Source organism: Triturus cristatus, chromosome 4_2 (assembly GCF_964204655.1).
Source record: "Triturus cristatus chromosome 4_2, aTriCri1.1, whole genome shotgun sequence".
NCBI lineage: Eukaryota > Metazoa > Chordata > Amphibia > Caudata > Salamandridae > Triturus > Triturus cristatus.
The window spans coordinates 547,415,272-547,442,642 of record NC_140586.1 but is presented as its reverse complement, the minus strand read 5'-3'; the positions used below and the strand labels follow the sequence as shown (position 1 = coordinate 547,442,642).

Genomic DNA, 27,371 nt, shown 5'->3' with positions numbered 1-27,371 from the left:
GTATTCCACCTCCTTCCAAGCGTTGTGCTCCATGTCATTCCCCAGCAGACAATCGACTGGCACGGCAGGGCTTACGGCAACTCGAAGTGAACCTGCAACCCCCCCCCATTCAAAGGGAACCTCGGCCACTGGATAGTGGCCTGTTCTGCCGTCAGCCATCGCGGCTGGGTGGAGTACATCGGGAATTACCTGCTCTGGAGACACCAGTTGGCTACGTACCATAGTCATACTGGCTCCTGTGTCTCACAGAGCCTCCCCTCTTTGGCCGTTGATGGTGACCCACTGCCCATACTTTGCGGTATTTGCGGGCACCTGGATCTTAGGAACCATCTCCCGTTCTCCCAGGGACACTAAAGTGACACCCGCCCACTCCCTTCCCTTAGTTAAGGGCATCTCCTCCCCGAGCACTACACTAGCTACTCCGGGGGTCTTTCCTCCAATGGGAGGGGGTGGTCGTTTCAAGCACTTCGGATCTCCTTTATAGTGTCCAACGCCACCGCACTCATAGCAATGGACAACCCTTGGCTGCTGACTCCGGCCAGGATTAGGGTTTCTGGGTGGGTTAGCCCTAGGGGTGAATCCTGTTCCCTTCCCTTGGAAGTTATTTTGGGGGCCTTTGGAGAACTCCTTTTTCTTTTCCCCTCCCTCTTTCTTCTGGGGGGCGCCCTGTCCGGCCTTTTGAGTATCCCCTCCAGTCCCCCTTGTGGACACCCGGGTACTAGCCCAAATGTCCGCCTCCTCAGCAAGCTTCCGGGGACTGGTCAGCTTGCTATCCACCAGGTGTTGCCGCAGTTCAGGGAAACATTTCTCGAGCAGGTGTTCCTTCAGTACTAGGTCAAACAACCCCTCGTAGTTCCTCACTTCACTGCCCTGAATCCAACCCTCAAGTGCCTTCTTTGCATAGTCCAGGAAGTCCACCCAATTCTGTGTGCCCAGTTTGTGACTACCCCTGAACTTCTGTCTGTACTTTTCGGGTGTTAGTCCAAACTTCCTTATGAGCGCCAGTTTCATGGTGGGGTAGTGGGTCTGCTCATCCTCTTCGAGGGCCAATAAAGCATCCCTACCAGCTGGAGGCATGTACTTGTACAATCCCCCTCCCCAGTACTTCTCTGGAACCCCATGGGCCCTTAACGAGACCTCATAGGCCGCTAGCCACTTGGCGATATCGTCACCCACCCCATAGCTAGCTACTATGTCCTTTGGAAGGTAGGGTTTGGGTTCCCTGGTGATTTCTTGGTCTTTGCTGCCACCATTAGGAACAGTTTGTGCCCCGATTCTTAGGATCTGAAGCTCTATCTCTTTCAGCCTTATCTCATGAGCCATCCTCTGTTTCTCCTTCTCATGAGCCATCCTCTGTTCCTCCTTCTCCTTCTCCAGCCTTGCTAAGTCCCATGTGAGCTGTCTCTTCTCCCTCCGGTCTGTTAACTCCACTTCAGATAAGCCACCACTAGAGACAGTGCTGCCCTTCCTAGAAAGTGTCCTGGGCCCCGCTGACAGGTTCCCCACCTCAGGTTGGTACATCTCAGCCCCCTCGGTGTCAGGCTCTCCATCCCTGTCTTCCTCCTCAGCCTTGCTTTCTCGGCGTGCCTCCCCCCAAGCCCTTAAGCTGGTTTGGAGTGCACCCTTCTTTGCTCCTGGGGGACAATACACCCCCTCCCGCTGGCAAAACTCCCTGAGTTGGGCCACAGTGTACGTTTCTAGATTTTCTAGTACAAACTCCATCTCGCCCACTCAGGTTAGAGGACAGGTTTTGTGCAGTAACTATGCAGGGGGGTACCTTTAATAATACCTCCTCCCACCACCAGAGTAAATTTGGAAAAACCAAAAACCCACAATTAGGAAGGCCGCTTTGAGAAAACTCCCGGTGTAGGCCTATGGACTACCCAGTTATTGTTGAGTATACGTAGGCACAGCTCAATCCCACCACTGAAAACCAATTTATGTTAGAAAACCCACACTCCCACACTAGAAGGGTGGTGGTGGTCTTCCGGACACACTGTGGTAGCTTGGCTCGAGTGGTCAGGAATCAGGCTCCGTGCTAAGCATACGACATACCCAAACATTAACCATGCGTGCATCCGTTCCAAAAACGACTCTACACCGTAAAAATTATGAAAATATCTTTCTTTATCTTCTTTTTCTCTTAGTTGCTGATTGGTTAAAATAAATAACAATCACAATATACAAACTTTTTAGATAGTGCAGGACAAATAAATACTGGCTTAATGATTCAATAAATAGGGGTGATCATAAATAAGGAAGGCATAAATACAAGTGCAATACATACAGGCAATTAAATATTCTGAGGCAATAAATACTGTAAACCAATAAATATTGTGCATCAATAAATACTGTGGACCAATAAATACAGTGGAACAATAAATAGGTTAAATACAATAAATACAGTGCCCCTAATAAATACTTAAAAGCTGACAGTGACACTCATGGAATCAGATCACTTTTGAATTCCTAAGGGCTGATTTGGCCCAGGCACAGCTTGTGGGTATGTGGAAGGCTTGAGGGTGTCTACTCCCTGGCTTGGACAAGGCTGAGGCCTAAACTGAGGTAGATAAAGGGGGGAAATACCAGAGACCTGGCTCTCTTCCTCCACACAACCTCTCTAGATTAGTCCCAGCTCACCCCTGGCACAGTCAGGTTGGTTCCAGCACCTCCCTAGCCCCTTAGAGCAGTCTCTCAGGTCTCCACAGGGCCTTAGGCGCCCTCTACTCCACTTACTGCCCTTTTTCTGATGCTCCGACGCCGCTGGAGTCGTGTCGACGCCGTGAGGCGGTTCCGGTTCGATGTCGGCGGCCTCGGCACAATGTCAGTTCTTGACGACGCCAGTAGGCGGCTCCGGTTCGGTGTCGGCGGCCTCGGCTCGATCTCGACCTCCGATTCGATGGCGTCGGGCAGTCTTTACTCGATGTCGACTTCGGGCGGCTCCGGTCCGATGGCGACCTCGGATTCGATGACGTCGGCCGGCCTTGCCTCGATGTCGACTTCCGGCGGCTCCGGAGTGCGATCCTCACTCCCGACCTCCGGTGCTCCTCTCCTTAGGTTTCCGGCGACTCCGGAGTGCGACCTCCACTCCCGACCTCCGGCACGATTCTCTCAGGTTCCGGCGACTCCGGAGTGCGATCCTCACTCCCGACCTCCGGTACACTTCACCCCGATCTCCGACGACTCCGGAGGGCGGACTTCACTCCTCCGATGACGCCGCTCACTCGACCTCGGGTGACTTCCTCCTCGACCTCTGGTATTCCTCACGACCTCTGACGGCGCCCTCTCTCGACCTCTGGCGGCTCCGGGTACGACGTCTGCTTCTCCAGTCAGCGCCGCTTCTCCACCTCAGGCTCCAGGTCTTAGGCTACTCGACGTCGGACTCCAGGGGAACCAGTTTCCAGGTCAGGATCTTGCTGTTCTCTTGTTTCTAAGGCCTGTTCCTGCTGTCCAGGTCCTTAGGATGGTTTTTCTGACTTCTTCCCACACAGGGCTCCAGGCTGGGCTCAGTCAGTAGGGACTAGTATCAAGGGTGGGTTTATGGACCCCACTCCAGGCACAAGTTTCCACCCCTGCTGCTTCACTCCTTCCTCCTTCAAGTTTCTGCTGCTCACTCTTCACCAGTCAGGTGCCAACTGCCAGCTCCAACTGCCAACTCTCTCTCTTAACTCCCCAACATTCTAAACCGCCTCCAACTGTCACAGGGTTCTGGAATGTTCTGGAAGGTGCTGGTAGGTTCCAGTGGATGCTGGTGATGTCACAGGTGGCCACCATTTTGTGCTCCAGGCCCTCAGACAGAAGCTTCAGGGGTAGGTAAAATGGCTCCCTGAATCTGCAGCAACACGAAAAAGTCTGGTGGTTCCCAAAAAGGAAAAATTCAAACAGGGTTTGAGGCAAAAGTGGGACAAAATAAATAATGATGAGGAGGGACCACCCAAAGGGCTGACAGGTCTAACAGTTTCCATGCTAAATCTGCTATCGAACTGTTTGCAGTGTGCGATAGTATTAATGTTAGCGCCTGGTTCATGAAGCAGTACTCATTGTTTTTACCGGTCTCACTCCTCCAAATACTTAAATAGCGTGGAGTCCATCGGCTTGAACGATAGAGACTCGCTCGTATCACCGCTTTAAAAAGGAATTTCCCGCAATGAGCATTTCCGGGTTGGTTGAAACCATCGCGAGATTACCGCGCGATTAGACCCCTTGATTCTCGGAACTGTCCTAAAAGTTCAAAGAAAATTCATTTGTAAACCTCAGAAATGAGGTTACAATGTTGAACAAAGGGATCTACAGAATCTATGGCACATCAGAGACGGCATCCACTCGCCACTCGGAAAGAGCGGAGGTGGAATGTTCAGGATTGCCGTTTGTGATGGATTATGGGACATGTAGTCAAATCCCCCAAGTACGCGTGCAATTTGCAATTTTAGAAACCAAATATCTTGGATCTTAATATCGAAAAAAAATATATATACAGTTATGTACACTTATTTGAGATTTGGTCTATTGTGCAGCAGAATATATTGCGCACTGATCTATTGAATTTGGCGCATTTAAAGTTGTACTGTGCAATTACTGTACACGGGATGAGGCCGGTGAAAACAAACAGTGGAGGAGGGGAAGGGGGAGGGGTGGGTTGGCGGGAGGGGACAACAACAGGGGAAGCAGAATGTTCTTTTATGAGCAGAAGAAATTTACTATTTCTTTTCATGAAACTTCATGCTTAAAAGATATATTTGTGAAAAAATATATCTATTGTTAAACCGCTTTAAAAGAGGAAAATCTAGATATAAATATTCTCCTATGTGATTAAATCTATATGAAGATACATTGATACTTCAACTCTTTTTATTTAACTGATTCCAAGGAATGGAATCGTTGAGTCCGTGGATGTGGGTTTTGAGACGGTACACCCACCGTTGTTCCCGTTCAAGCAATTTCTTGGTCAGGTCTCCCTCACCTCTGATTTTTTCAATGACAGTCCATTGTATGTCCATGTCTGTGTGCTGCATTTCAACAAAATGCTATGTCAATCTAGTGGCGTTTATGGCTCTCCTGATGGTACTTCTATGTTCGCTGATGCGAACCTTCACTTTTCTTCCTGTCATCCCGATGTACATTAGTTGGCACAGGCATTTGATCATGTAGATGACTTTTCCGCTGTTGCAATTCATGTGGGATCTTTGTTCCCATGCATGATGCATGCCCAGCTCAACCACTTTTGTGTGTTTCGGGAAATTGACATACCACACAATTGCCGCATGGATAATGGCCCCTAACCGATGGTTGTTGCCACAATGTAAGTTGTTTGGGAGTGTTTTTCTTCAAATGCGAGTGTATCAGGCTGTCTCTGAGACTTTTATTCCTCTAAAAAGAAAACATCGGTTTCTCAAATTGTAACTTATTAGATGTGAGAATATGCCACTTTTTGTTAATAATCTTTTTAATAGCATTGGAAGATGCATTATAGGTGGTGACACAAATAATGGAATCCTTGGTGTCTTTTTTGTTTGTCTCAAGAAGGGCAGCTCTGGGAGTATTGCGTAATCTTTTCTTCGCCTTTTCAATGATGTGCTTGGGATAGGCTCTTTCTTGCAGTTTCTTTTTCAAGGTTTCTGCTTCAATCTTGTAATCATCTATATTTTCACAGTTTCTGCGAATACGCAGAAACTGGCCTACAGGAAGATTCTCACGTAGGAAGCGTAGATGTGCACTTTCAAATTGAAGGAGGCTGTTTTTATCCGTAGGTTTTGTATATAAAGAGCTTGAAAGGCCTCTGCCTTTTGCGCTGATTTTTACATCCAGGAAGGAGACTTCATCATGATGGTATGTCATTGTAAATTTTAGATGGGGTTTAAGTTGATTCAGCCATTCATGAAAGTCAATAAGTGTTTTGTTGTCTCCCTTCCATATCAACAAGACATCATCGATGTACCTCCACCATTTACAGATATTATTAGAATAGGGGTTAGTTGACCAGATGTGTTGTTCTTCAATCTGGTCAACATACAGACACGCTATGCTGGGAGCAAAGGTGCTGCCCATCGAAGTGCCATGGACTTGGAGATAGAGCTGATCTTCAAACCGGAAAAAGTTTTCCGTCAATGCATGTTGTTCAAAGGATCGTATGTGATTTCCGATATTAGATTCAATAGATGTTTTGTGTCTTGGACATACAAGCATTACAAACAGTTCGATAGCAGGTTTAGCATGGAACCCATAACGAGTTTCTTTCTGTGTATTGTGTGTGTCTCGATGTCTGTCTGTTCTTTCTACATTTTTGCAAACAACCTGGAATAATGACGTGTGTATATATATGGATGGTCCAATACACTTTCGCAATCACCGATATCAGGGATACGCCCGTGTAGGTGGGAGTCCACACGGATGATTACCATCCTTAACACAGGGTAAGATCCTCTCATTCAGACTTTTGCATATACAAACCACCTTTTTTTACAAATAACTTTATTGTTCACAAAAACGATACATTTTAATAGACGAGTGAGTGTGAAATGCACGATGTGAGCACCTGGTGTTTTTCGACATAAATTGGGGCGATAGTTACGTGGAACAACAACACGTGGCATTTAAACCAATGTGTTTGGTACAGATTTACTAAACATAATATTGATAAAAGCATGCCGGAGACAATATGTGGATGTTTCTTACATTATGGTGTTAGTTGGTGTTCTAAGAGTTTGGTACACTAACATATACCGTTTTGTTGTTTTCTCTCCTTTTCTGTTACATTTTCCTTTTGTTTACAGATGGAATAACGTAACTTTAAAATATTAATGTTATAAAGGAGCAGCTATCTGCCCTTTATCATAAATAGGATAGGGTATTTCCTGTGTACACCAGGGGACGACACAGCCCTGAAGAAAGTCCAAGCACTACAATTGTGGGCACACGAGGACTGAAACATGTTTGCCCTAGGGTCCTAGGACCATAACACTCCATACGACCCTATTGTCTTTAATTTTAACATTCCTGTTGTACCCAAGAATAAAGGGAAACTGGGGTCCAACAGTGAATTTTTAATCTTTATCCCCTGGCCTATGATATGATCTAAGTGCTCCCTGGAATATTGGTCGAGCCCACCGCGACTTGTAGGGGTCGCGGTGTCCCGATGATGAAGCATGACACCACTAGGGTGTGTGAGGGAAAATAAATAAAAACAAAGGGTTTTCCCACTTTATTTCCATCAATAATAGCTACACACTGGAATCTTCCAATATTTGTCTCTAGTATCATGATAAAAATAAACAGTGGAGTACTATAAATTGTAATTAATCTATGAAAGACACCAATACTGGAGAACCACAGTTTACAGGTAAGTAACTTATGTTCATACGCAGGTAGATATCTGTATCACGGGGGTAATCAGAGGGAACACATTTCCTCACATAGGGTTAACCAGATCTTTCCTTCCTTTACAGGAGATAGAAGTGCTAATCTTACCACAGGCTATTACGATATCCCGAGCCGGAGCACTGTCTTTTTTTCCCCAACCATTCCCCTTTCCCCCACGGTGCAAAGGTTGCCTAGGTGCAAGATAGTCTGGCGGCTGGTGCCTAGTGTGGAAGTTGGGGCCTTGCAACGCACACTCCAGCTCACTCCATCGGGAACTCAGATGAGTGCTTGACAGCAACCCTGTCTGGTACACCTCTAGATTAGGAACCTCTTTGACAGCCCACCATTAACTCTCAGCCTTGCCAATGGATCAAATAGCAGATGGACATACTTTTGAAAGTAGGTGGCAACATTCATGATTCAGATAGAATGAAGTAAAGGCCATTGGACTGAGTTAAACGCTTTTTCAAATTCTAAGTGGACTATTGATGTCGGATTGGATATCTCAAGGACTTGTACTAGTATATTTAGGAGTCTGCTAATGCTGTGTCTCATTCCCCTCATCGGCATAAAGCTGTTCTGGTTGGAGTTGATCAGGGAGAGAATCTCGTTCTCCAGCCTTGTGGCAAGTGCCTTTGCTAGTATCTTGATTACAACTTTGATCACTGAGATCCGCCTGTCAGTGATTTATTTGGTTTATGAAGCACCACCACTGTGGAGCCCTGCATATCGAGATGGGAGGGTTCCAAGCCGGAGGCCCTTGTTAAACATCTCCAGCATCTGGGGATTTACGTTAGAGGCAAATTTCCGTTAAAGTTCTATTGGGTAGCAGTTAGGACCTGGTGCCTTTCCAATGAGACACTGAGAATCTCTACCTGAAGGTCACCGCGATGACCTAGGCACCTACAAACCGATCGAGGGCCATATGCCCTAGCGCCCTGACCACTCAGCTACCGGTTCTCTGGCTGTGAGGCAGTAGGAAGGCGCTGGTGGTATGCGGAAGAAGCTCTGCCTCGGCAGCCGCCTCGGTACGAGTGACAGCGACTTCAGCCAGGATTGCGGAGAAAAGACCCAGCTGCAGAGAGGAGGGGGCCGTGGGCACCCTCGTTGGTACGATGCACCAGCCAATGGCACACTGCGCCGCCGCATGTTACCTCTGTTGCTAGAGACTACTCAACTAGTCAATTTCCACTATGGGTGATCAGGCGGCAACGTACCATCTCGCCACAGATTAGCTATCCATTGGCAGAGCTTAGCATAGCTCTGGAAGGGGTGTGTGTATACAATTTGGGGGCGGGGGGGGGGCGCGGCAGGGGCAAACTCCGCCACACCACAGAATCTCAGTTTTTGCCAATCTCTGCATTCCCAGCAGAGCGCGGAGTTGGTCACCACCCACCCTCACATATGTGCTAAAAATTGACCATAACATTCCTTCAACTGTGCCTGTGATCCTGAGAAAGTGCTCCAGGGGCTCTTCAAAGGTTTCAGCTACCACAAATGGGAATGTTTTGTGCAACAGGATAGCCACTCCTCTAGACTCCCTGGTAAAACCTGTGTGTTAGACCCCATTAAACCCAAAACGTCCCAGGAAAACACAATTACTGTCAAGAAGGTGTGTCTCTTGGATAGGAGTGCTACGGGACGCAGAGCCTTGGCCCGGTGCATCACCACCACCCTCTTTACCTTATCGTTCACGCTGTCTACATTCCATGTTAGGAATCTGTAAATTGAAATCCCTCTGTTATAGGTCATAGTGGGTAGTGTGAAGGGGTATAGTCATCTCAAGTGGATATGCAATGCCTGCCCCTTATTTAACCTAATCGAAAAACGTTCTTGTCCTCCAACTCCCTCCCACCCCACACTTCTAAACATGAAGCATCAGTGGCCAACATAAAATATGAACTTTACAAAGTGGTATAAATATTAATAAAGAAAAAGGAAAAAAAGAAGAAGAAAATGCAATGCAACAATCACGGAGAGTCAGGGAAGAGGCGCCATTAACCAAACACTGCTTACATATTGGTGATCCCATTCTATTATAACTCGAATGTCTCAGATGTTTACCAACTCACCACAAGGGGCAATATCCCTCCACCTTCTGGTCCGAGTCACTATGCCCTCTTGGACTTCAACGCCAGTTGCTCAAGGAGGTTGTACTCCATCATCTCTAGAGCTCGCAGATGCAGAATCCTCCTCTGTGCACACCCCCCTTCACCCTGGAACTGTGGCATTTCCTGTTTTATCTAATAAGGGCACTTGCTGGTTTGTGGGAGGTGCTGTTCAGCTCCTCCTCACCACAAGTGGTCATCGGCTCACAAAAGGTTTTACTTGATTGTTTTCTTACCTCAAGTCAGTCCCATGCTGATACCCAGCTATCAAAGAAGAAGGACTTGCCCTGAAACAGGACTTTTCGGCATGCAGCATAGAGTGGCATGTACTGCAGCTGCAGGTTTTACATTTTTGTTTCATCCTAAAAAACAACTTACATAAAATGTGTACCTTATTGGTGTAGTCCGGGAACATCATTACTTTTGCTGTGGTGCAGCGCAAATGAGGTCGTTGTCATGCTTGCCAAAGGATTGTGACCCTCTCAGCATAGTTTAGCACCCTGATGATGAAGGGGTGAGGGATCCCCGGAAGGGACCTAGGTGACAGGGCCCTATATGCCCTTTCGAGGATGAAGCAGGTTGACAGATCTGACAACGCCACCCAGGACCTGAACCAGTCCGTGAGGAAGGCCATCGGCCTCAGTCCCTCTCAAATCTTCACTAGGCCCACGAGCCATAGATTGCTCTGGCAAGATCGGTCCTCGGTGTCTTCCACCGTTGGTTCCACGGTATCTACTAGGATTCGCAGCCTTTTATGTTTCTTGAGTGCTGGGCGCAGTTTATTTTCAAGAGTTGATATACTGTGTTATGCCTCCCCCATACATGTTGAAACATTCTTCAGGTCTTGTCTTAGAATTGAAAGCTGTTTACCTCCCCCCCCCCCCCCCCCCAATCTTTTCATTGAAATCTTTGTGGTCCTTGATCACCTGGAGGAACTTGACTTGAGTAATAAAGTAATCCGGGTGGGCCTGACGCTCTGATTCCATCATCACACTCTGCTCCTCATAGTCAGCTCCTGCACGAGCCCAGGCCCAGGCAAACCTCCTCCTTCCCGGCAGCCCTGGTATGGTTACTACCCAGCAGCTGCAGACAGCGCAACTGGCGCAAGTGCCTCCAGGGTGTCCCTGTGCAGGCGGAATCTTGAGTCCAGCGCAGTCAGCTCAGCTCTGGCCCCCCTCCAGCAGATTCTTGAGTTGGAAGGTGGTTACTTCTAACACTGATCTGCCAGGAGGAGCATTGCACCGCCTTCTTGTCATGTTGCACTATGTCCAGAGGTCTACTCACACAAGGGTGTGGAGCTGGTGAGGAAACTCTGTCATCTGTTTCCAACAGAGATTTGGGCCTAAATCCATAGTTTTATTGCTCACCATGCCACGGAGAGCATGGTCAAGACTGAGTTGCATATGGATGGGACCAAACTGGAAGGCTATGGTAAGCACAAAAAAATGGATCTCTGTACTGGGGTGAGTGTTTGACATTGTTCAGCATTCTGTTCATCATTTGTTAAGTGGGACGCGTATGCCAAGACGTGGGCCTTGTGCTCGCCTTGCCATTGGAGTCAAGCTATCCTAACTGATGAGGGGGGATACCCTGAAACCGGTCCTAGGATGCTTGTTTCCGGTCCCGGGGGGACCTGGCATTGCATTTCAAGCTGGACTGTTGCCATGGGGAGCAGTGTCAAGACTGATTTGCATATGGCTGGGTCCAAAATGGAATGGTGTGGTGAGCAAAAAACAATGAATTTTGGCCCAGATCTCTATACTGGGGGTGAGTGCTTCACATTGTTCAGCATTCCGTCTATCATTTGTTCTTTTTGCATTATACAGATGTAGGCATGAACCTCATTGCATAAACAGTCAAAATTAATTCTGAATTGTCCCTCTACTCATCACTAACATATACAAGATACACAAGGCAACATTGCAATATCCATACTATCCTGTGCTGCAAACAAGAAAAAATACCAAATCAAATCCCTATATGTGATAGAGAAAATCTGAATGAAGAAATAGAGACTATTTGATTCGATGTAAACAGGATTGAAAAATAAGCACCACTATTTAAGTAGCCAGTACTGTCCATCTCCCAGCATGGTTTTTGTTGCCCTCACAGGCCCAGTTCTTTTGCAGCCCATGCTGAGTGAATCTCAGAACATTTCAAGGGTTTCTTCATCTTAATTACTGAAGTTTTAGTTTCTAATTGTTGTCTGTCTTGTTTAATGTCTTACAGGTGCTTGAAGCTTTCCCTTCTTAGGTGTCCATTAGGATGGCGGGCGGACTGAAGTCCGCCCGCCATCCTAGCGGTGCTGGGACCGTCCACCATACACTTGGCGGTCCCGCTCCGCTAATCAGGATGCGACCCCCACCCGGCCCGGCGGTGGCGATCCGCCCGCCATTATAATCACCCCCTAAGTTTTTACATCTGAGGGGATCTCCCAGCATGGTTTTTTTTGCTCTCACAGGCCCAGTTCATTTTTGGATTATGCCTTCACTTTTTGTCAAGTTTCCCTCTTATGGGAGGAAGAAAACTGTCTCTGACCAACATGCTCTATGGTTTGATTGCCTCTTTCACATTTGCATCTGAATCGCACAGATTACCTTAGTAGGCAATGATTTTGGTGTTGGTCTCCCAGTGTGACAAATCGTTGATATAGAAGGTTTGCTCTGTGAGAATCCTTGTTAGGCCGTCTTAGGAGAGCTAGTATTTTGCTTTGCCAACAGTCATTTTGTATACCTTTCTAATTTTATGACTGTGTGTCTGATGGTTGCCTTGTGAAAAAGATTACGCTCAAACTAGTAGGCCTGATTTGGTTATGGTGACAAGCTATTTACCTTTTGGTGTATTGAAAACATTATGTCGAATGTCATAGGTCTGCTTACTATAAAACATTACGACAAAGGTAGTTGGTGTAGCTTATAAATTGCGAAAAGTATATGGTTGAGTAAGTACATCTTTAAGAATTGGTGGTTACTACATTGTGTTACAGGATATAGACAGGTATTTTGCTAAATGTAACCTCATAAATTACTATAGTAGGCAAGGGTTTTGGTGTTGACCACTCACTGTGACAAACCCTGGAAGTTTCCAATGTGATTAATATTGTGAGGGCAAGTTGAGAGGGGCTGTATATTGTTTAGCAAACAGTATTTTTCTACATATTTGTAATTGTGTAACTGTATGCATTATGTTTGCCAGTCTATGTGCCCTTCAATAGTCTGTGTTGGGTAAAGTCTAAAGCCAATGTTAAAGGATACCGGCTTCATTGGTTCAGTAGGTAAAATAATTCCTGATGCAAATGGTTTTATCTGTTATTATGAAACATTTTGATATAGCCTGTATACCTAACCTTCTTATTGTTAAAAGCATGTGTTAATGACAGTAGGTATTTACGTGTTGATTTGTAGACCTCTGTGCTAAAGTCTGTAGGCTGGTAATTTGCTGCCTAGATGTTCACACATAACCATAGCAGGCAAGTTTTGGGCATTGGTGATCCACCCAAATAAACTGTGGGGATAGAAGATATGCTCTACAATAATCCTTGTTAGGCTTGCTTAGGAGGGGTAGTATTTTGTTTTGCCAACTGTAATTTTGCATACATTTTTACTTTTATGCTAGATGGGTGCCATGTGAAACGTTTTACCCTCATTTCTATGTGGTTGAGGTCGTTATGCTGACCAGCTAATGATAAAGGATATATGCTTGATTGTCTATTATGAAAAGTTATGATAAAGGCAGTATGACTCATACATTGACTGTGAAAAACATGCTAAAGTCAATGGGGATTTAAGGTTGGATTGTTATTACTGTGAATTAAAGCCTACAGATAGCTTTTTTATTCAATGGAATCTCATAAATGATTTTAGTAGGCAAGGGGTTCTGTTTTAGTTACCCTCTCTGGCAAACCATGTGTGTAGAAGATCTGGACTGTGTGAATCCTTGTTAAGCTTAATTAAGAGAGATAGTGTTTTGCTTCCACAGCTGTAATTTTGTTTAAAGTGCATTTTATTATTATATGCCTTGTCGTTGCCTTGTAAGAAAGCGTACACAGTACAGTAGATCTGGGTTGGTGATGATGACTAGCCAATATTAACGGCTATAGGCTTGACTGGAGGGCAAGGAAATGCTGTGCATGATGCTATATGTCTGGCCTGTGTAGTACTGGCTTATTTATTGTGAAAATCATATGGTAAAGCCAGTAGACCCCAGAAGGCAAAGTTCAACCATACATACACAGAATTACAAACATGAACAAAATTAAAGTTGGGGAACAATCTAGTATCCCCTCTAGGAGAACCTACTGGGGATAATCACAGTGCAAATCCTCTAACCCAGGATTTGTGAGAGGGGTTAAGCAACATCAAAACACTTACCGGCTACTGTAATCTGTGACATTCCTTTAACAAAGTACCATTCTACAGGCTTTCACGAAGTATCATACAAAAGTATACTTTAAAAGTAACATAAAAGTATGATAGCAATTCACTATTAAAGGCTGCTTGCCATTAATATATGCTTTTCTCAACAAATAAGGTGGGCCCACAGCCTTTCTTGTATCTTTTCACAATAAACAGATCAGTCCTATTGCCTTGATCATTAGCTTGTCACAATAACCAACTCAGTCCAGTTGTATTGAGCATGGCAAAAACTACAATAGAAGTACTCTATTGCAGTAGAAGCACATATCATCTACCCAGTCAAAGGCTGTACTCAAGATAATCGACATATGGGCATAGCCAAAGTCCCTCTCAGAGTAGTGATTCTTAAAGTTTTTTTTGTAGATCACATAATATTTGGCAACAGCTGCACTGTCAAACCACACCTACAATGTAGACAGGAAATAAATCTCCATTCATTTGGGCTTTCAAAGTGCAGGCAAAATAATTAGTCACTACATGAAGATAATATAGAAAAATAAATATGATACAAAATGCACTTTCAACCAGCTTTGTCACTGAAGAGACATGAACTATTTTTAGTTGGATGTGAACGGTGTGCACAAGCTTTATACAGCCAATCAAACCAGTGTATAAAGTGTGCTGACCCAGTGCCCCCGGCAGTATGCTCTGCTACCCAGAAACAAAATGTGAATACCACTAGTAGATAAAGTCTACCTTGCAAAAGTCCCTATTTGTATCGTGTATATGAATTTTTTGTTCACAGCAACTTCTAATATTCACTGCTTGAAACAGTGCTCCCCCCACATCCACCCTTCCCTTTTCCCCCGTTTTTTTCTTTCCTTCTTATGTGCCCCCACAGCTGGCCTCTTACAGCTGGCTCCCCATTTTGAGCTATGCTTACACTTCCATCAACAAGACAGCCTGCCTCCCATATTTATTTTTCATTTATTTTAAAAGTTTTATAAAGCGCAAACAAGACCCTTCAGGGTATCAGCGTGCTGTACAGAAGTGGCGAAAGCATGAGTAACCAGAACACAATGTTACAGAGGGTGTAGCTAAGTCATACATTGTCAAGCAAAGGGGGAAAAAAAACCCGGTGTGGGATTGGAGAGCTGTGTCAGCCAGAACTGTATCAGAAGTGCCCTAGAGCGCGCTATCAGTTTAACAGACAAGCAGACTATAAATCGCAACAGCAGAGAACAATAAGAATCAAATGTGTAGACAAAGCATGAGAACAGGTTGATGCTGTTAATGTTCACTCAAGAATAGCCGCTTGACAAGTTTCTTGAAGGATGCAGTGGAATGATTGGATCTGATCCCGGGAGGCAGGGCGTCCAGATTCTTGGAACAAGACCGGTGAAAGTACGATTGTAAGATCTTTTCTGTTTGCATTTGGGAGGCTTCAAAACTAGGGTGGACGTACTTCTGAGGTTCTGGCCTCAGCCCGAAAGTTCAAGCTTATCTGCCAAGTAGACCGGGGTGTTGTAATGTATGGCTTTATGTGTCAAGCAGGCTATCTTGAAATGTATCCTAGCTTCGATAGATAGCCAATTTACTTGCAAAAGGTCGGGGAGATGTGATCGTGCTTTCTGGAGCCCGTGATGAGCCTGACCGATGGTTTAGAGTAGCTCTGATCGGGGCCAAGTTAGCTTTGTGAAGTCCAGCAAGGGTCACCAATCCATATTCCAGTCTCGAGATAACTAGGGATTGTACAGCCGGCCTGCGGTCTTCGGGGGGGGGAAAGGCTTCATTTTCTTAAGGATCTTGAGTTGAAAGTTGGCTCCCCTAATCGTTACACTGATGTGCGCTTGCGTATTTAGGTGTTTGTCCAAGGTGATGCCTAAAGATTTAGCAGAGTCTACCACATGAGGGGTGCAGTTAAGAGCACTGAGTTGTTTATGCCAGTCCAGAGTTGGTGCAGAGTGGTTGGGGGGGGGGGGCAATCAGAAGGAATTCAGTTTTTAGAGAGTTTAACAGAAGATGGTTCTGGGCTAACCATTGTTGGGTTTGTGCAAGTGCAGCATTTAGAGATATTGGGGCATATGCATCAACCAAACTAATACCGATTCCTTAATAGCGAAAAATAAGGAATCGCCATTAAGGAATCGGTAATTGGCATGCATCAACAGATTCGGTTAAATTTAGCGATTCCTTAAAAATCGCTAAATTTACCGATTCCTTAATAGCGGGGCACGCAAACGGCCCCACTAGCAAATAGCGAGTTCGGTAATACCAATTTGGCTAATAGCGAGTTCGGTAATACCGAATTAGCAATTACCGAATCGGTAATAGCGAAATCGCAAATTGCCGCGTCGCTCCGGGAACAGGCTGATGACATCACCAACCAGGAAATACTGCTGCCCCACCCACATAGCCTCGACAGAGGAGCAGACAGGAGCTGGAAAGAAGGACAGGCTGTGCAGAGTGAGGCCACACAGATTCTGCCATTCACAGCACACATCCATCATGTCGCAGGAAGTGCCATCCAGCGCTGAATCTGCACGCAAGCGCAAGAAGAAGTTTTCAGACAGGGAGCTGGAGTACCTCATCGAGGGAGTGTCCAGCAAACACGACCGCCTCTTTGGCAAGCTGTCCCTCAAGGTGCCTGAGACCGAGAAGCGGCGCATCTGGCAGCGCATCCGTGAGAGGGTCAATGCGGTTGGCGTCACTAGCCGCAGCATCGACGACCTTAAAAAACGGTGGTATGACCTCCGGAAGCGCGCAAAAGAGAGGATTGCTGAGAGGCTCCGGGAGGCAAGAAGGACTGGAGGCGGAACAAGCACTGCACCATCCAACACAGCCCTGGAGGACCTTGTGGAAGGGACGATAGAGCGGGAAGCCGTCGTGGGGGTGATCCAGATGGACACGTCCGGCGCAGCCACAAGTGCCCAAGGTAAGATGCATGCCTGTGCCACACCCAGCATAGCGTAAATCCATACCCATGCCCCCAGCCCAATCTCACTGTGTCTGCAGCTCTGGCACAGACAGTTCCACACATGACACTACTGCATCTTGGGAGTTGTAGTCTAGTCAGCCCAGAGTGCAGGTACAGGCGTAAATCCTCACACAACACATATTTTGTACATGGCAGTAGACTGTTCATTTGTTGGACCACAGAGGGACATTGATGGGTACAACACTATGTAGGTGTAATCATCCCACTAATCATGCACTGTTTCACACACAGATGCATCACCTGGGGACTCTGACGACAGCGACCAGCTGATCATATCTGAGACACCCGTGGAGTCAGACCAGGAGACTGCGCAGGATGCGCACGCACCGCCAACACCTGCCACCCCACCAGCACCACCTCCACCAGCGCCACAATCAACGGCACCAGCACCAGTGCCACAAGCCAAGGCACCTGCGCCACAAGCCAAGGCACCACCACCTGCGCCACAAGCAACGGCACCAGCAAGCCAGCCTGCAGCCAGTACAGCCACAATACCGCAGAGGCACAGGCACCAAGTTGCGCCCTTGCAGGAGATGGCAACCCCCCCCCCCCCCGCAATTGGCACCCACGCAGCGCACATCCACACCACCTGCTGCACCACATGGAGGCTCAAGACACGCACGGCGTCACAGGGCCCGTCGCAGTTCCGTCTCCTCAGCTGACCAGGATGTCCCAACAACCTCTGCAATTGAGGAGAGGATGCTGCGCACACAGAACCTGCAGGGAAGACATGTGGCTAGCATCAGCTGCAACATCGTGCGCCTAGCGAGGGAGATGCGCGCCATGACTGCAGCAGTCACCGACATGGGCTCCGCGGTCAGGGACATGGGCACGGCGGTCAGGGACCAGACCACTGCGGTTGCTGATGGCAATGCTCAGCTCAGGGAGGAGGTACGTGAGCTCACCCGTGCCATCAGGGAGGGCCATGAGTCCCAGAGGAGGAGTAACCGGCAGCTAATGTTGCGTTCTGCCGCCGCTACCAAGGCCATACAACGGCACAGCAACTGCACCGCTGTGTTGGCACGCCGCACAGTCTCCCTGCAGGTGGACCTTGGGCACTTCTGCGGTGATGTTGCCAAGTCACTGGGACACATCACCACTGCTGTGGAACAACTTCAGAGCAGCACATGCAGTGCTGCAGCATTGGGAGGGGATGACACCAGTGAGGCTGCCTCCAGTGTCAGCAGCGTGTCACTGGCAGAGGCCAGCACCAGGCGCCGAAGTTCGCGTGCCTCCACGGGGACAGGCCGTGGTGAGGGTTTGGATGCACCTGAGCGGAGGCTTGGTGTACGTGGCAAGCGCCACTAGAAATTTGGACATGCTGCAGGTCCATGGTGGAGCAACCATGGCCATCCAATTATTCTGTTTGCACAGGCCTGACTTTAAGGAACCTTTTATTTACATTTATGCAATCGGAGCATGATTCACAATGCTAGTTCTGTTGCACAATCCTCAGTGCTACTGTGCATTAAACAGTTGCACCCAACACCAACTTGTAATGTCTCATTTTACCCAGGGTCAAAAATGATTTTGCGTTATGTCTGTCCGCCTCCTATGGCCCTCTGCTGTGTTTGGGATGTGTGCCGGTCGTCGTTGGGCGGGTGGTTGGTCAGCCTGGGGGTCGTCATCCCTGTCCACCTCCATGGGTATCCCCCTTCTGGTGGCAATGTTGTGCAGCATTGCACATACAGCAATTATTCGACAGCATGTGTCTGGTTGGTATAGCATTGCGCCGCCAGTCTTGTGGAGGATACGGAAGCGGCTCTTGAGAATCCCAAAAGTCCGCTCTATCACATTCCTCGTGCTGATGTGTGCAGCGTTGTAGCGATGTTCCTGCGGGGTTGCTGGATTTAGGTATGGGGTTAGTATGTATTCCCGCAGGGCGTAAGCACTGTCACCTAGAAGATAGAAGCATAGACTTCGCATTGGTGATGTACATACATGTGTGGTGTTGGTGTGGGGAAGCGTAGTTCTACTTACCTAACAGGAGTCCCTCTCCAAATTCGCCATTGAGTAGTCGCCTGTGCATTCCACTGTTGCGGAAGATGTATGAGTCGTGTGTGCTCCCTGGGAATTGTGCCACTAGGTCCGTTATGATGTTGTTGGCATCGCACACAACCTGCACGTTGATCGAGTGGTATGACTTGCGGTTCCTGAAAAGGTACTCATTTGCTGACGGAGGGCATATGGGGATATGCGTGCAGTCGATGCATCCAATCACATGTGGAAATTGTGCCACCTGGTAGAATGCCTGTTTGGTGCGGTCCAACTGCTGTGGGGTTGTGGGGAAGCTGATGTGTCTGTGGAGCATTGTCAGCATGGCATCTAGGAATTTTTGGAAGAAGCGTGACAGTGCGCTTTGCGAAACACCTCCGGCAACCGCAATTACCCCCTGGAAACTCCCTGAGGCCAGTAGGTGCAGGCTGCATAGTACCTGAACGTGCGCAGGGATTGCATTTGTCCGGTGGGTCTGGTGCTGCAGTAATGGTTCCAGGTCTGCAATCAGGCGCATGATCATAGCGCGATTGAGGCGATATTTCTGGTACACCTCGTCCTCATTCTGGCCGAGCAGGGTTATGCGCAGTCTGAACACTCGCTCCTGGACCCTTCTCCTGCGCTGTCCTGCTGCATTGATCCGCATCCTCCTTGCAAGCACGTAGAGGGCAGCCATTTTGGGGGAGCCAACAGGGTCTCCTGGGCCAAATTTAAGGGTTTAGTGATTGCCTCAATCATTTGCACATGTAGGGTTTTTTTTTTTTTTTTGTGACTTTACCTCCAGGTTTTGATTCCCCTTATTTAGCTCTGGCAAAATAGCGATTTTTGGGATTTTCGTTATTAGCGAGTTTTGTTGCATTGGGGTGCGAATCATTATTTGCTATTGGCAATTTCCGGGAGCTAATAGTGATTTCGGTAATTGCGAAATCGGTATTTAGCGATTCGGTAAATTAGCATTTTGGGTATTAGCGATTCGGTATGTTCGAGGTTATTTATTTAGCGATTCGTTATTTGCTCGGGTTTTGGGTTGATGCATTGGGATTGGGTATTTTTCACACAATACCGGGAGCTATTACCGATTCGGTATTTTACCGACTGGATTTTGGCTTGATGCATAAGGGTGATAATGTCCTCTTGAGAGGAGATCTTCAAGTACAGTTGCATGTCATCGTATACATGTGGTACTGAATGTTAGCATGGTTTAGAATGACGGTAAGTAGTTTCATAAAAAGGTTGAAAAGAGTGGGCGAGAGTGTGGATCCTTGCGGAACTCCGATCGTAACCGGGGTACTGGTTGCAAGGGAGTGGTGAACTTTAATTCTTTGTGTGCGGTTATGTAGGAAAGAGGCAAACCAATTTAGGACCATGCCAGTGAAACCCATCCTATGTTGAAGAAGAGAAATCAGGTTTTCATGTTTGATGATATCAAATGCTGAGAACAGGTCAAGAAGCATCAGGAGGCAAGGGACATTATGATCAAGGGATCTCAAAGCGTCATCCACAATGTGAGTTAGTGCCGTTTCAGTACTGTGCCCTGTTCTGAAACCCGACTGGTAAGGGTCAAGGAGTTGATATTTCTCTATGTGGTTGCATAGCTGCGAGTGGACGCATTTTTTGAGCAATTTAGCTATAGTCATGTTGCTGGTGGTAGGTCGGAAGTTGTTAGGATCAGATAAATCCGAGTTGGACTTCTTAGGAATGGGTGTGACTTGCTCCACCTTGAGGCAATTAGGGATCCTTCCCTGTATGAGAGATTCATGAATGATCCTGGACCACAGAGGGATAATGGCTGAATTGAGATCTTTAAAAAACATAGCAGGTAGAGGATCGCTGAAATGGTTGGAGGGTTTAAGGGACGCCTTATTGTGTAGAAGCTCCGAGACATCTGGAAGGAGAAAGGAATTCCAAGATGCATCATTTTTGAGAGAACAACCAATGGGCGAGGATATTGCTGAGGGTTCCGCCAACTCAGCTGATGATGTAGTGAGGTTCAGAGGCCTCAAAATAGGGGTGGCAGGTAGTAGCTCCAGCTCAATTTTCCTTGCTTTTTCAGAGAAGTGAACTGTGAAATCCTCCCCACTAGGGGCAAGGAAATGTGAGTCAAGATCGGATTGGAAGATTGGTTAGCTTGTTGTTTGATGATTTCAAAGAGCTTCTTGGGTCTAATTTTAGCACCATCCAGCTGAGCCCTGGAGTGGTCTGTTTTAGCAATACATATGTGTTTGTTGTAGGTACTTCTCACCTCCCTTAGCTGCGTGTCACTTGTGGTGGAGGGCGTATTTATCCAAAGCCCCTCCGAGAGTCTAAGATTGCGTCGCTCATCATTTAGGGCACCATTAAACTTGGTTTGGATTGTTTGACTAATCCTTTTGAATTGCTATGGTGCAATAGTATCAAGAATGTTAGCCACAGTGTTAATGTAGTGATCAGAGAGATCGTCAAGGTTGGTAATGTTGGGAGAGGGATGAAGTCTATTATTGGTGATTGATGTTAGAATATTGATGTTGAGATCTCTCATATTGCGCATCAGTTAGCTTTAAGAGGTTGGCTCTGTCTACAAGAGACCATTTCTTAGATGTGGAAGGAAATTTGATGATAATCCGACCAGTCACAGGGTAGGATGTTGCCCAGTTGTATGCTGTTGTCTTACCAATGATAAGGTTGAGAGTGGCGCCTTTGTTGTGGGTAGGACCCTTACAGACCTGTGAGAAGTTAAGATCCGAGAGGAAAGCCTTAAAGAGGCAGACAAAAGGATCATTTGTGTCATTCGAGTGTAGGTTGGTCCGAGCTCGAGCTAATGACCTCCATGATTTGCTCTATGAAGATCAGATTATCCCCCGGTGGATGATAAATGAGGGAAGCACATAGGTCTTCTTGCCCTTATTCTAAATTTCGGTGACCAGTTGCTCACAGGAGGACAGCACAGCGCATTGTGATTGCTTTACGGTGAGGTTGGAGCGACCCTTCAACCCTCCCCATTTTGATAAGTCGATCGTGTCTGATAATGGCTTAATCAGGGGGGATTAAGATGTCGAGAACAGGGGAGGAGGCATCATTGAGCCAGGCTTCAGTGAGAACCAGTAAGTCCAGCCGATCTACAGTTGAGAAGCATCGATTTGATGTGATGGTTGGTAGTGATCACTTCATGATGACAGGTAGTTATTTGAAGTGGGTTTTCCTTGTTAACCAATCTGTGGTTGACACTTGGTTCCTTGTCAGGGTCCGAGGAGATGGTAGGGATGTTGAGAGTAGAGTAAGAGGAGGAGAAAGTACTCGAGCCACTGTACGAGAATAACAGAGCGAGAATGTCCTCGTCCGATAGATGAGGCTGGAGTCTACAGGGTCTAGAATGATGGTTAGGTAGAGGCCTAGAACTCCAGCTGGAGCTAAGAGGGGAGTGGAAAGAGGATTGATCATTAACAGCATAGAACATTTACCGTTGATTTTATTTATTGGCCTTCTGGGATGGGTGTGTTTTCCAGAGCTTATCCATCTTCATGGAGAACTGTAGTAGAGTCTGCATGATCTCTTTAACAGTAAGGAGATCCTGCTTGAGGTCAGCAATCTTCTCCTCAAGGCAGGGCTGGTTAATGTCCTCTTCCGCTGATGCAGAATGAGCCAATGAGTCTAACCCAAATGTGAGAGGGCTATTAGAGGGTAGATTAAGTCCCTTACCACAGTTACAAGGGGAAATAGAGTCCAGCTTGAGAATGGTCTTGCTGTCCCCCAAGGCACGAGGGTTAGCATGTATCACTTCTCAAAAGAGCTACACCTGCCGCCAGAGCCATGGTGCCATGTTCGTTTTCCTCCCCAGTTTCTTCACCTTCTCCCAGCTGTCAGTATTGTGTTTAGGCATAAGTAGACCCCTTTGGCCCTCCAAACAATACTTTAGATTACACCTATTGCACCAAGCTATCCTTCACGAACCCTTTTGTACTATGCTATACATATGTCTCTATTTGTTAGGAGCTGCTTGTTGTAATGCTGTGAATTTATATATCCTACCACCACAGCAGTATATGTTACAAAACCAAATAAAAAGACCGTTCCCCCCAAAGAAAATCTGTCTCATATGGATGGTCCTGATGGGCGATTGTAAGAAACTTTGTTTAAAGCGTAATATATGAGTTCTGAAGAGGAGGGCTGAATAACAGGTTACGCAAAGGTCGGAATTGCTTTAGGCAGTCTTGAAGACTTTAAAATAGATGAGAATAACTTTATCTGCTAACACATATGGTGTGTAAGCTTGTTATGTTTCGATATTATGAATGGAGTGTGTTCGCATCTGTTTATAGGGAAATCTGAGAGGCTGATTTGAAAGCAAGAACGGGTGTAATATACATGGTACATTTCGAAATTATTTGTTTTTGTATGTAGTTAGATGAAATTATATAAGATTGTTATAAAGATATTTAACGTAATGACATATGTAATTTACTATGTCATATTTATGATACAGTGACTTTTAACATTGGCATATTTTAGGGCACAAAATGCTAATAATTTGTAAAAAGGCTTTGAGTGTTTGTAAACATTTTAATCTATTCTGATGTATGTTTAACTGTTAGTTTACACAGGCACCTTATCGAGCATTTAAACGCAGAAATTGTACTACATACCATCACTGATGCTTGCATTGCTTTGAAATGGATACAGTCCACTTTTCTGTACATTAGAGCTTTGAAGAATCCAGCTCATTATGGTATGTTTTTTCAGCTCTCTTTCATTCGGTATGCTCTGTGAGAGTTGCATATATTTGCTTTTAACCTTTTAAATTGCGCTTCCACTACAATTTTCAAAAATGCTTTGTATACCTGATTGTGGGTATCTCCCACTGAAATAGGCCAGTAGTTATATTTTATAAATAGTGGGTCTGATGCACGAAAAGAGAGGTCCCACAAAACGGCTGCAAATTGGGCATTGATTAGTTGCGATCTGTCTCTGATTTTTGCTATACAACTTATGTACTAATAAATTGTGTTGTAAAAATCTTCTTCGCAGGGTGTTGAAGAGCCACCTTTTTATTAAATATTAATTCGGGAGGTTGTAATTTGTGACTCCCTGTAACTGGCTACAAATATAGGAAGTACCACTGTTTCCTACTCTTCCCTCCTCAAGTCTGTCAACACAACCCACAAAGGGGACGCTGTCCCTAAGTAAGTTCTGATTTTGCAAATTGCATGTTTTACAACTCCAAAATGGTTTTCTACATCAGGCCCAGTATTTTTTTTATTTCAGTGTTCCATAATTTCCCCTGTGTTTGGCATTAAATTTCACAAATTAGATAGACTAGCTGAACAATTTGAATTAGGACTCACCATGGAGTGACATTAATTTATATTTATGAGTTATAGTTTGCACATCATTCACTCTGGACCGTATTGTGAAATGACAAACACTAACACTATGTTTCTCTGTGCTGGGATAAGGTATATTGGGATATTGGGAGAACTGAATGCACCAATACTGACATTCATGATATACCAGACTTATTTGCACACCTAAGGATATTTAGTTCAAAGCTGAGCCTTTATTAGAATTGCAGCAAGCCTGAGTATTTTACACAGCATTATGCCAGAAGGCAAACTCCACTCTGGTTTTAGAGGAGCAATGCCATTTAATCACTAGAAGAATCACGCTCTCCATTCCATTTTCTGTTCTTGACTAATCTGGAATTTTTGTTTTGTTCCCCTCAGTCAGAGTATTCTTCTGGTTTTAGGTTTGTGTTTATGGCTGAATGTCACTTTGAAATGTCTGGTTGGTAGTAGTTGTATACTGCTGGACCCCAATGCTGGGTATCACTCGATATTATACATCATGCAAATGAGGTCTGTCCTCTTTTCATTGCCAGTCTTGCATCAACGATCTGACCCCCTGAATCCTTAATGCTTATGTATTGTGGACGCCTGAATTGACCAAAGAACTTCATGAACATACTAAAGGAAGGTAAATGTCCTTCCCCAAAATTGTCTCACAATTTTGAAGAGGATTAGCTTATAGTGTCTGAGGAAGCAGGCATATTTGAGAACATGCCAGGAATAAATGCTATCGCCTTTCCTTCTTTAAATGGCTAATTCTGGTTTGCAATGTCCTTTTGGCTACCATTATGGCTTGCCAAAAATATCCTTTTGCTAATCTTTTTCTGAGGATTCTGTGATTAAAGAATTGAAAAATGCCCCCCCCCAAGGAGACAATACCACAATGCAAAAAGATAATTGCATGAATTAGATGTTACAAAAACTCTGCATTGCTATCCATACAAGGGGAAATGGAGGGCTACTATTGTCTAAACGGGCCATAGTCAGATAAATAGTATCCTATATCCTAGCATTTTCTAAGAAAGCTAATTGGCTTCAAGGCATCAAGCTCTTTAAATCGGGGATAAAACATCAAAGGGTTCACTGATGAGAAAGATCTCTGATTTTCAGGCTTCATTCCTAGCCCTTGCAGTTACAAGAACAGAGCAACCAAGCACTATCAAAGGTGAGAGGTGCTAGTGTTCCTCGTGAACTAGGACTCTAGGTCTCCAGTCTCCAATGGAAAGATGACCATCGAAGACTCCTTGACTCTTGTGTGTAGATATAAATGAATATTGAAGACCTAACAGTGGTGGTATAGGGTAAATCAAGGAACAGTACAACACAATTACCATAGCTGTTAAAATCCACATTTTGAATTGGTTATTATCAATTATTCAAAACATATTAATCACTAAAATTGCACTGCAACAGAATACAGTGGTCAAACCAGAGTGCTACACTATTAACTTTATCAACTGTGCGATCACCAAATGAAACTGGATTATTATTTGGGGTGAGCGACTGCCACGATAATGAGCGAACGCAACTCTTGTCAGGGTGAACCCTTAAAGATGCTAAATTAACAAGATCTGAGCCCCCTGGTAGCCTTTGCACAGAAAAGACAGGCTTAACTTAGAGCAATGTGTTAAATATTTATGCAGTACCAAAACAATGATAAAGTAAAAACATCAAGCAATAAAAATCCCAAATCAAATAAGAGAAATAGGGTAAAAATAATAAACAAAACTACACTAAACAGAATCCATTAAGGGGAACCGGAGATACAAATTTCTACATTTAAAGTAGAAATGGCACCAAGTAAAGTAAAGCGGTAATGATAGTTAATGATCATGGTAGACCTGGACCAATGTGCAATGTTGGTTGACTAGGATGTAGCTTGTGTCGGATACGCAAAGTGGATTGTCCAGGTGAAAGTCTATAAGTCAAAAGTTTGAAAAAGCTTCTAATGCCATTGGTCTGGAGGAAACATTTCCAAACTTTCTTCCTGTGCCCAAGCAGCCACAGGAGCGCATCTCTCAAGTCCTCAGAGACTCAGGGGAGGTATTGATAGACTCTAAGCAGAGGCCAACACAGGTTCCAGTCTAGGTCCAGATGTCACTAGTCAGTACTTCCAGGAAAAGGCTTCTTGTAGCTTATAAGTCAACTGACTCTTGGAGACAACTTCTTTGTCCTGGATACAAGGGGGAGCAGGTCCCGTCCTTCAGGGCTCGTCCTAACAGAAGAGAACTGGGCCAGCAGGCCCAGTTCTCTTCTGTTCTTCCACAGGTCCTGAAAGATTTCTATAAAGGTGCCTTTGGGTGTCACATGTATGCCTGGAACTAGCTAGTGGGAGGAGTCACTCCTGGATACACCCTACCCAATGGAGAAAATGTTCCTGGGGGCAACCCTACCCACTTTTCAGTAGCTCATGTTTACCTTACTGCAAACAGGTGCATAATGCCATGTGTCAGGGTATTTACAACATGGCAAACGTCTTTGGCCACACTAAACTTGGGATCTAAGGGTTGTGGGTGTGTAAGGGAGTGTACTAATATATTCACTAGTGCCCTTCCACATCTAACACTAAAATCAAGTTTGAAGCAGACACTGTTCCCAGTACAAACCTAGAGACAGAAGTCTGGTAGGACAAAAGCAGGATCTTTCAGCAATCAGTCAGGGATAAGCAAGAATGTCCTGGCATCATACTCCTGCCTTTTCAAGTGTGCCAACATGTTACATGTGTCTCAACAGACCTCTCAGGTAGGATTTGACATTGTGGTGTCATCAGATGCGATGCCCACTGCCCTCACCCTGCCTATTCTGTTGAGGTCAGAAGAGCCATCTCTGCCCATTCAGGTCAACCTATTATGTGCTTTTAAGAGGAATTTCACACCTCTTACTGGGCTGATCACAGACTGGGAGTTACTGGAGAGTTAATACAAATTTGTCTCCATGGAACTTCAGGCAGGGAAAAGGTAACTTTGTCAAAGTTACTTTCCCCTAATATTTATTAAAAATCCCACTTCAACATTGATTTGAATTTTGAAAAACTATAAAAAATTGTTGTTTAATTATTTTTCTAAGAGGCCCCATTCCAAGGTATAGTGTTAGAATTGTAATCTGCCCTCTGATTTCTACCCAGGACAGCAAGGCCTGATATATTGGAAATAGCTTTCAGGGCCTTTCCACTAAAAGAACATGGTATTGTTAATTTTCTACCTATTCCACCTTTAAAATAACCTGCATCCTCCCTTGTGGG

At 45.6% G+C, this 27,371-nt stretch overlaps 1 protein-coding gene across 1 annotated transcript in view; it reads left to right on the top strand.

Annotated features, from left to right (window-relative positions):
• Positions 1-27,371, top strand: part of HFM1 (helicase for meiosis 1) — a 3,754,865-nt gene that overhangs the window by 1,521,987 nt on the left and 2,205,507 nt on the right. Inside the window, exon 17 of the mRNA XM_085599940.1 lies at positions 23,381-23,514. Within this exon, the coding sequence (XP_085456066.1) occupies positions 23,381-23,514 (134 nt within the window). The remainder of the gene's footprint in view (positions 1-23,380; positions 23,515-27,371) is intronic.